This window comes from Rhinopithecus roxellana, chromosome 4 (genome assembly GCF_007565055.1).
Source record: "Rhinopithecus roxellana isolate Shanxi Qingling chromosome 4, ASM756505v1, whole genome shotgun sequence".
Classification (NCBI taxonomy): Eukaryota; Metazoa; Chordata; class Mammalia; order Primates; family Cercopithecidae; genus Rhinopithecus; species Rhinopithecus roxellana.
Window position 1 is genome coordinate 64860915 of NC_044552.1, and position 10614 is coordinate 64871528.

Here is a 10614-nt window from a genome sequence, read left to right on the forward strand (position 1 = left end):
CTTTTACTTGCTTTCAAATCACTATTTTCTCCATTAAAGTTTTTAAACATACATACTCTAGAAAAATAATTATCTGAGCAAACAAACAGCAAAAAGAAAAGCACAAATTTATATCTTCTGTTGCTTACCTTTGCAGAAAGACTCTTTGGGGCTTTACTTAGGTCACCAAATGAGTCAACAGGCAGTCCCTCAGAGGAGCCATTGAACTGGGATTGAGGGCTTGTGCTGTTGACCATGGCTACCATGGTGATGTTCATGATGACATTTTGTGCTATCGTTGTGAAGTTGCATAAATGTAAGACAAGGGCTATTCCATAACGAGCAGAACATAAACTTGGAACTGGAAATATTATGACATCATATTAGTGCTTTTTAAAATTGAGCTAACATTAGTTTTTCACAAGATATGATTTAAAAAGTACCTGATCACCTAAAGATTTAAATCATTACTTAAATGACACTTCTGTTGGCTTTAGGAAAGGAAGATACAAAAGGAGGAGATCACTGAGTTGAGCTAAAGGACGTTTTATACCACAGCTTTGTAGAGCCTAACTTGATCTCAGGGATTCTGTTCATCCTAAAATTTTGTCTTTCTCATTCCTAGGTCATTGTGTTCTACGGTTGATGAACTTACTCACAAGTAAATGCTTATACATATATGTGTGTGTGTGTGTGTGTATGTAACACATATATATGAAAAGAAAATATATACATATGAATATGTGCACATACTTAAATTGCTGCATATAATTTATAATATATTACATATAATTTGTATGTATAATTATATATAAATATAAAGCATATAATTTATATATGACATGTATTGTTATACATAATGCACTATATGTTATGTATAATATGCATAAATTTTATGTATGTAAATGAAATGTAAGTTGCACTCTGAAGAGAGTTGTCCATTGGTATAGATGTATTCCATTGACATCTTAAAACGTTGAAGATATATTTTCACTTAATTTTTGAGATCAAACTCCTAGGAAGATTCTCTCATTAGAGAAATTGATGCCCACAAACTATGAAAAAATAAAGTGAAAAATAGTGGAAAAATAAAGGAGCACAGCATTCAAATAATCTGTATGTGTACAGCTAGGAAAGATGGCAACTTAAATGCAGAAATCTCATTCTCCCTTTTCCATATCCTGGCTAAATTGTCCAAAAAATGTAAAACATAGGGAAATCAGCATTTGTGGTTGAAATTAAAGAACTCTTCAGAAGTTAAAATCTGGGAAAAAAAATCAGTTAGATGAGATTGAGTGGTATAAAAGTTTCAAAGGTTAGGTCTCTACTCAACTTCTTAAAAAGTCTTGCAGCATTCTATTAAGTGAGTAGACGGTATCCTGGCAGAACACAGCCAACAGTCTAATTTGAAGGGCAAATAAAATGTATGAGCCAAGAAGCTGTATTTATCTGGGCTCAGATTTTTTACACTAGGACTTCAGGCAGAGTAGCTCTTTGAAATTCTCTCCAACCCTTTCACTTTTTTCTGCGTGGGAAGAAAAGGGACTTTGATCAATGAGAATGGGTAAATAAATTGAGCATGTGTAGCTCTGTATCTTCTCCAGCCTGCCTAGAAGCTGTCTACTCTCCTGCCATGCAACTACTTTAGCAGTGCAAGCCTGGGATTGTCCAGTTCACCCTATGCCTGCATGGATAAATCTATTCAGTGCAACGGAAATAGCAGGGAGCTGGATTGATCACTGTTCTAGACCATGTCCTCCAGCCCAGATTTGACATCTTCAGTCAATCATTGAACAAAACACTTATCAATCACCTCCAATACTGGGCCCTAGAAGTGTAGCAGCAAACATAGCACACAAATAGCCCTGTGTTTGGGGACCTCACATTCCAGAGAGAAGTACAAAATATGAAACACAAACAGTAAATCAAATAATGTGTTAGAGGGTGATAAATGCTGTAGAGAAAATAAAGCAAGAAAGGGGGGAAGTCCCAATGACATACCAGAGAGGTGGTCATGCAGACATCTGGGGAAAGAACATACCAAGTAGAGGGAACAGCCCTGGGGCTGGTTGGAGAGTGCCTGTATGTTCAAAGAATCAAAAAGAGGGGACTATGACAGAATGGAGTGAGCCAGGGGTACAAGAAGAGATGTTAGGAAAGCTAGATAATGGGGCCTGAATTGTTCAAGATATGTGGGCCATTGCAGGTACTTTGGCTTTTACTTTGAGTGGGACGGGGGCCACTGGAGGGTTTTCAGCAGAAGTGGAACATGATGTGACCTACATTTTGAAAGGATCTCGTTGGCTGCAGAAATGAGAACAAAACAATAGAGAGGAAGTGCAGTTAGGAAGCTATTGCAATAATTCAGAAGAGAAATGAAGCTATCTTGGATTAGGGTCATGGCAGTAGCTAAGATGTGGTCAGACCCCAGATAAATCCCAGCGTAGAAAAAACATCAAATGAGAGTTTCAGTTTTACAGGTGGGTGGAAGGCAAGGAGAAGGGGAATTGGAGAGCTTGTTGTTCTAAACAACAAGAAGAATGAAGTTCTACTTTCCTAGGAAGAAAGGTCTTTGGAAGGAGCAGGTTTGTAAGGTGGGGTGGTCAAGAGCTTATTACTGGACATGTTAAAACAGAGATGCCTCTTAGGCACCAAAGAGAAGGTGTTGAGCATGTTGGATATACAGTTCTTAAGTTTAGAAGAGAAGTAGGAGTTGAGGCATAACATTGGGAGTTAATAACCTACGGAAGATACTTAAAGCCATAAAACTTGGGAAATGGAAATAAATAGAGAAGAAAACCAAAGACTAACTCTGGGGCTCTCCAGTATTTGGAGGTTGGATAGATGTGGGAGGAGCAAACAAAGGAAAGTAAAAAGGAATGGGTGGTGGGATAAGAAGAAAACCAGAAGAGTGCGGTGTCATGGAAGCCAAGGGGACAAGAGTTTCAGGGAAGAGGGAGTCAGTAGGTACTTCAGATATTCCTGATAGGTCGTGTAACATGATGTCAAATCCTCACAATAACACTATGAGGCAGCTATTGCTACTATTTTACAGATGAAGAAACACAGGCACAGAGAGACCAGCTCACAATGTAGCTCAGGTGTCTATGCTGTTAACCACTGTAGCACATATGTATGGTGGCTTCTGTTTTGTCCAAGATGACTCCATGAGAATACCTCTGTGATTAATACAATCCACGTGCACCCAGCTGTAGGGTTTATGTGGCTCTGTGATGTGGGATAAAGAGGTGCCGTGAGATTAACAAAGGAGGATTCCCTTTATGGCTATGCTATCTTCTATTGATGGAGTACAAGTCTTTGTAGTGAATGAACTCAAATGTAACATCTTTGTAAGGGTTTTTTTTTTTTTTTTTAATCTGATTCAGTGCTGGTGGTGACTTCCTCTATCAATCAAATCAACTAATAATTTGTGAGTTTTTGTGGCCTCTGATTTTCCCAAGTTCCTTTGGGATCCTACGTGCCAAAGGCTACCAAAAAGGGTATCAGCAAACCAAGAGACTAATGGCTTACAAATGAGGAGGTTGAACATTTGCCTCATGAGAATGCTGAAAGATTAACAAGAGAGTGCATTTAACAGGTTTAGTCTGGTGCTTGCCAGATGTTAAGTGTTTCCTGCAGGCCACTATTTGTATCCTTAAAAGTTATTTTGTCCTGTATCCATTCTGAATGAACTATATCAGTTGTGCCTACTCTAATAGATTGGTGCCAGTGGTGTGCTGTCTGTTGAATTTTTTGTGATCACCCCTAGCTATACGAGAATGTGTGGGTCTGTATGCATGTGAGAAAGTACAAATTAAGAAGCACCTGAAGATATTCTATTAAACTACTGAAAAAGGGCACTGACATCATGAAATCATAGGTTTTTGAACGTGAGAGGTTTTATTAATGAATTCAGTACTACTGTACTCAAAATCCAGGAAGCTTGTTTCTTAATTTGATGTGACAGACAGACCTTAAGGTGGCCCCAGTGATTACCACCTCATGGTATTCTCACCTTTATATAATTCCCTTCCCTTTTATGGGGCCAGGAACTTTCACTTGCTTGTATCCAACAGAATATGGCAAAGGTGATGGGATGTCACTCCCATGATTACATTATGTTATAAAAGACTCCATCTTAGCAGACTAAAGATAAACACTCTTCATGTGGGCTTGATGAAGTAAGCAGAAAGTTGGAGAACCTCACATGATAAGGAACCATGAACATCCTCTAAGACCTGAGAATGGCCTTCAGTCAAAATCCAGCAAACAGCCAGAGCCTTCAGTCATACAGTTATAAGAAAATGAATTTTTCCAACAACCTGAATAAGCCTGGAAGTGGGCTCTTCCCTAGTCTATTCTGTAGATGAGAATGCAACTTAACCACTCATTTGTAGCCTTGTGAGACCCAGAGAAGAAGAACCAGTTAAGCCAAGCCACACCTGGAGCTCTGAGCCACAGAAACTGTAAGATAATAAATGTGTGCTCTTTCAGGTTACTATGTTTATGGTAATATGCATGCAGAAATAGAAAATGAGTACAGTTGGCAAAAAAATAATAAAGCCTAGTTGAACGACTATACAAGAATTTTTGGGGGTAAGTATTGAAAGATATTTGCATTACAAAATTTATCATGAGAGTAAGATGATAAGACATTATTGTATTGAAGAATAAGAATACTCAGAAAAATATAAGGAACAATAGAAAAACATCCAAAAGAGTCATGCAATGTGTAAAGAGTGTTGTGGCAATTAATGGGAGAAAACTAGATCGTGTAGTTAGTACTGCTAAGATAATTGGTCACGTAAGTGGAAAATACTATTGGTGGAATAGCATGTTTTAAATTAAAATATAGATATGATACAATAATACTGCATTTTGTCAAACTGAAGGCACCATTGATACATCATTATTTTTGTTCCACTAAAACTCAATTGATCAACCGATTAACAGATCAAATTGAACAGGTCTGAAACTAAACTCTTGAGCCCTACAACCTCAAAACTTCTACCCAGAGTCTTTCCCAGCTCAGTTGATAGAAATCTTATTCTTCCAAACACTTTGCAATCCTTGATCTGGAATGTAGTATTGTCTTCATATTCAAAATGTGTATAGAATCCAACAACTTCTCACAAGGGCCACTGTTATTTTTTGGCTAAAAGCTAATTTCATGTGGTTCTAGCTATCAATATCTCCTGCCTGAATTTTTGCAGTAATCTTCAGCTTGGTTCCTTGCTTCTAATCTATTCTCAATACAGCAGTTGGAGTATCCTCATCATACCATAAATAAAATCACCTCCTCTTCTGCTCAAAATCCTCCCTGTGATTTTATTTTTGTTTGGATTAAAAACTAAGGTCTCTGTAGTGAACAAAGGAAATGAAATACGTAAACTCTTTGCCTCACAATTTTCATTTCTTGGGAATAAACCCTGAAGAAATAATTCCAATGTGGACTAGTGTTGTGTTAAATAATGTTCATTTATCACCATATATATATAATAACTTACATACATAGTTCATATACATGTAATAACCTAAGTAACATATATAGTCCATATATAGATATAATAGTTGAGTAACAAAAGAAAATTCCACAAATTAAATATCCAGCCACAAGGTTTTTCAGCTAAATAATACTTCATCTATTGGCTATGTTGGAATATAATATGTATTCTTTAAGAATCCATATTGGTTTATAAGATTCACAAAGAGATTCACACTTTATGAATCTAATAAATCAATATGGAAAAGTATATACTGCCAAATTAAAAAATATACAACACAATACATAAAGTATAGAACTATGCAAAATATACATACAAAATAAAGGCAATAAAATTAAATTATAATCGTTGAATTAAGCTGATGAAAACCTTTTTATTTCTTGTTTTTTGAAGTATCTATAATTGGTTTTTCTTACTTTTTTAAATTAAGCAATACAGTTACATTTAAAATATTACATGCAATCACAAGCAGGACACACAATCCTATGTGTAGACAATTCAGTAGCAATTATCAAGAACGTAAAGATTGGATAGATAAAGATTGAAAGGTAACTGTCAAAAATAAAACGCTTCTTTTTAGTAATATTTATTTCCTTCATATTTGCAAAATATGTTAATTTCACTGGATTTGTAAAAAGAATTAAAGAAAGTAAAAATCACAAATTCATTTTTATAGTAATACATTGACAAAAAGAATTCACTGTAAAATCCTAAAACCATGCATTTGAGGTCGAATTTACCTTTCCTGGGGATCAGTACCTCATCCACTTGCATATCTTGTGCGTTCTTACTCTCCCTTGCTGTGGGACTCAACTCTGTCTTGGTGGTCATTGTGTTTCTCCTCTCCAGGTGAATGGTTTTCACCTATCAGGAAGACATGTAATTCACATGCATCAGTTGAGAGAAAGGGACTCCCCTTTCAAATATTTAAACAGGGGCACCAAGGAAACAAAAGCTGGTCCATTCCATCTGGTTGGGGACAGGGAGGTTCATTATCCCCTCTTGGCTCAACACAACAGGCATACCGCACCTAAGGTTTGGAATTGTTTATTTATTAGGATCTAGAGTGCTCTCGGTGTGCCAGCTTATGAGCAATGACTTTGAAGTTAAGTATTCCCAAGTTCAAATTCAGGTTCATGATTTACTGTGCCAAGTGCCACTAGGAGCACATTTGTGTGTTTCAGTTTCCTCATCTGTTGTTAATAACAATAACATCTTCATCAAAAAATTGCTGTCAGCTGAAACAGATTGCACATACCTAGAACATTGCCAGACACCCAGTAAGTAAAAGCTGTAGTTCATTGTCATCATCACTGGAGCTACCACAGCAGTGGGTCACCTCAGAGCTATGCTCCTCTGGAATCTTCTACCTGCACCTGAGAACCTGGCTTCTACTGCCCTTGACAACTCCCATATTGCTTCCTCATTTGACTCACTGTATCGATGTGTGTCACTCATAATTAGGGACCAAATTTGCATAATGAGAAGATAACATTTAAATCTCATATTATTATTGTCCATAGGTTGATGATGTGTCTACAGATTTCTAGAAATAACTAACATGGAGATTGTGACCTTTTTGCATACAAGACAACTAAAAAGAACCATTACTGTATTACAATACTAGGATCTTCAATGCCCAAGGAGATTTTTATGTGTTACTATATGTAGAATTGTAATATTTGTGCTATGTTTACTGCTCATATTATTAAATTTGACTCTCTTAAAGAAAACGTCTCAAAATATATAACTGCTTCTACCACTAATAAACCAAACTTGTCAGCTTAACAAATTAAATCTTCCTAAATATCTAAGCACTAGTACTTAACCAGAACTGGCCTGATATCATTGTTGCAAACTAAGGAATAACTTCTTAGTATCTCTTTATAGTAGAAGTTTTATTATTCAGAGGTATATTTTCACCAAGAGAGGAGGGACATAAGGACATTCCCAAGACCGGGTAATTTATAAAGAAAAAGAGGTTTAATGGACTCACAGTTTCACATGGCTGGGGAGGTCTCACACTCATGGCAAAAGGCAAAGAAGCAGCAAAGCTACATCTTACATGGCAGCAAGCAAGAGAGCTTGTGCAGGGGAACTCCCATTTATAAAACCTTCAGATCTTATGAGACTTCTTCACTACCATGAGAACAGTATGGGGGAAACTGCCCCCATGATTCCTGGCCCCACCTGGCCCCACCTTTGACACTTGACTTTTAGGAAGACCACAATTCAAGGTGAGATCTGGGTGGGGACACAACCAAACCATATCAGGAATTATAAAATATGTACCCACTTTTCTCCTGGTTTATTTCAATCAGTATAATTATTTTAAAATTTATCCATGTTGTCGTACATATAAAATAGTTCAATCCTTCTAATTACTGAGTAATATTCCACTCCATAGCTGCATCACAATTTGTTCATCCATTTATTTACCTTGTGATTAAAAATTGCATTGTTTGCAGTTTTTTGCCATAACAAATAAAGCTGCTGTGAACATTCATGTACATGTCTTTGTATAGACATGTGCTTTCATTTCTCTTAGATCACTTAGAAGTGGAATACCTGGATCATATAATAAGTGTAGTATTAATGTCTCTTCAGATCTTGCCATTGGGCATTCTAATTCCATGGTGTGGCCAGGACATTTTAAAAACAGGTCTTTTATTTCTAGGGAAATTGCCCTGATTCTGTATTCAAAGATTGTCTGGAAGATATTTTACCAAATGACAAAGATGGTTCAAACTGCATTGTTTTGTGCAACTCTGAATTTTTGTGCAACTCTCCCCAATTCTGAATTCAGTAATGTCGTGATGGTAGCTTGGAATTGGCCATAATAGGAGCTTTAACACCACAAAAAAAAAAAAAAAAAAAAAAAAAAGCTACAAATTTGGGCTTAATTTATTGTTTATGAACTTCCTGGACTTAAGAAATTTATCAAACAATATTCATCTAAGTGTGTGTGTGGGGGGGGGGCTTGTTTGTATATATACACTCTACAGATCTACATTCACAAAGACACAAAGACACAAACTTACATAAACATATAGAAATAGATACGTAGTGTGTATACTACATTCATTACTGTATACATATAGTATATATAATATATGTATATAGTATATATGTATATATATACACACACTATGTATATACATATAGTAATGAATGCTTCTCAGGCATGAAAACCCTGAAACATGAGTCAGACTTCACTTCCCACTGATTTCCTTTGCAATGATGTGACCTCCTCTGCAAAGCATAGCTACTCTTGCTAAGATGACATCCTTCATACCCAGCCCCTGCATCTGCATTGCCACTGCCTTTATTCATCAGTATGATCTCCAGTCTCCACAGACAGGTCAAGGTCCCCTGATTCCATACTGATATTCCCATTTGTCTCCTGACTTTTGAAAATATTAATACTTTTTAAAGCTATCTAAGGCTTCACATGACAGTCTACCACCTGCACACAGCTTGTACACCCTATCTCCAAGTGAACCAGGATGTTACATCTTCTCTTGCCAGCAGGTCTAGTCTACCCACCTCACCATGACAGATACCTGCTGTCACGGTAATCTCAAAACATTTCACTGACTTAAAACGCTGGATTCAAGCCCTGCTGACCCTTCCCACAACCTGGGGCTGTAACTAGAGGAAAGAGAAGTAATCTAGAGGGAAATTCCAAGGCACCAACTGGTGAGCCAAGAACAGGCTCAAGTAGCACAACATAGAAAATGCAGTCTCATGATCTCTTAAATATGCCCTTCCAATCAGTCTCGTAGCCTTTCTACACCTTGGCTTTACTCCAAGTAAATCCCTTTTGTTTTAACAGTTCTCTTTATTTTCCACTAAAATCTATGCTGCTTATCTGGGTCAGAAACTATATATTGCACTCTGAGAAGTTTCTGGTCCAAAGCAGTGTTCATAGAGAACCACACTAAGGATCAGCTTTCAGTAGAGATGGTTAGTTTAAAGGCAGGGAGTGTTCTAATAGCATCCTCCCACACATCTGTGAAGTTGCAGCTGCCACAAAAAGTTGCACCTTCTCCATTCTGGCCTTGAGGACTCCCTGATTCCCTCCTTCCCAGTGCCCTCAGCTCACCTACCATCTTCTGCTGACTCTGGTGACTGTCCCATTGCCTCATCTCTCCATTTCCTCTTCTATCCCTAGCCATTTTAGCTTGGTTAAATTTCACGCCAACTCACTGGATCTTGATGCAGCATTTCTCCAGATGCTTTCTTGGACCAAAGCCACCTTAGCCATTGGTATAATAGAAATAATTATTATAGTCACTCTTATAAACTACTGCACCAGCCAAGTCTACATCAACCCCACATGGAGATATTACTGACCCTCTTCCTCCAGGTCACCCAGTTGGTAAATGAAAGAGATGATATTTGTTCACAAGCCAGTTTGACCTGCAACATTTTGCTTTTAAACACCTCACAAGAGTGCCTATTTCTTGGAATTATCTTCCATAGCTGCTACTGTCTCCACTAGCTAGTTTCAAAGCATATGGATGATCAGATACAAAGCTTCAGCTTCTTGCCTCTTCTCTCTCACTTTTGTCAGTCTTGTTAATACGGATTTTTACATTTTTCATTTTAATTTTTATCATATGAGGAAACTTGGGGTTGGGGAGTATATAAAAATTGTCAGTTGTTATACAGAAAAGAGTCTTGGAGGTCTTCATCTCAACACCAAGAGAAGTGACTTACCGACTTAATGTCTGTGGAAGGGCTTCAAGTTGAACCCAGCATTTCCTCCAAGCTTGCTCCCTTGGACTTTTTGGAGTAGAGAAATGAGGATTCTTTGCCACCCTAGGGCTTAAGTTGCTAATCATTAATAAAAGTCATCAAACTACAAAGTTGACTCAGAAGGGCTTCTTGCCAAATAGGCTTTGAAGAAGCATTCAGAAATCCAGCCCAACCCCCTCTGCAGTTCTTCCTGCTTTTTGGCTGATGTAAGCTTCTTCATCTCCCCCTTGAGAGTGTCTCCTCAGGACCTCATAGGTGTCCTCTGGTTCAGACACTTGCATATAGTTATTTTGCTTTGCTTTGTGCTGTCTTCAATGTCTTTAGTCTTTTTTGAAAAGGTTAAAAAGAGATAAAATTATAATTAAAGAGT

General features: G+C 37.4%; 1 protein-coding gene across 4 annotated transcripts in view; it reads right to left on the reverse strand.

Annotated features, from left to right (window-relative positions):
• SLC17A3 (solute carrier family 17 member 3) overlaps positions 1 to 10281 on the reverse strand; it is a 31748-nt gene extending 21467 nt beyond the window's left edge. For 3 of the 4 annotated variants that reach the window (XM_010365007.2, XM_010364971.2, XM_010364981.1), the window contains exons 1-3: positions 10206 to 10281; positions 6224 to 6347; positions 129 to 340 (exon numbers count right to left, since the gene is read on the reverse strand). In XM_010365007.2, the coding sequence (XP_010363309.1) occupies positions 129 to 340; positions 6224 to 6314 (303 nt within the window). In that variant the 5' untranslated portion in view covers positions 6315 to 6347; positions 10206 to 10281. Of the gene's footprint in view, positions 1 to 128; positions 341 to 6223; positions 6348 to 10205 lie in introns of those variants that run through there. The other variant, XM_010364989.2, reaches the window with a different exon arrangement.
• Between the last annotated feature and the right edge of the window lie 333 nt (positions 10282 to 10614).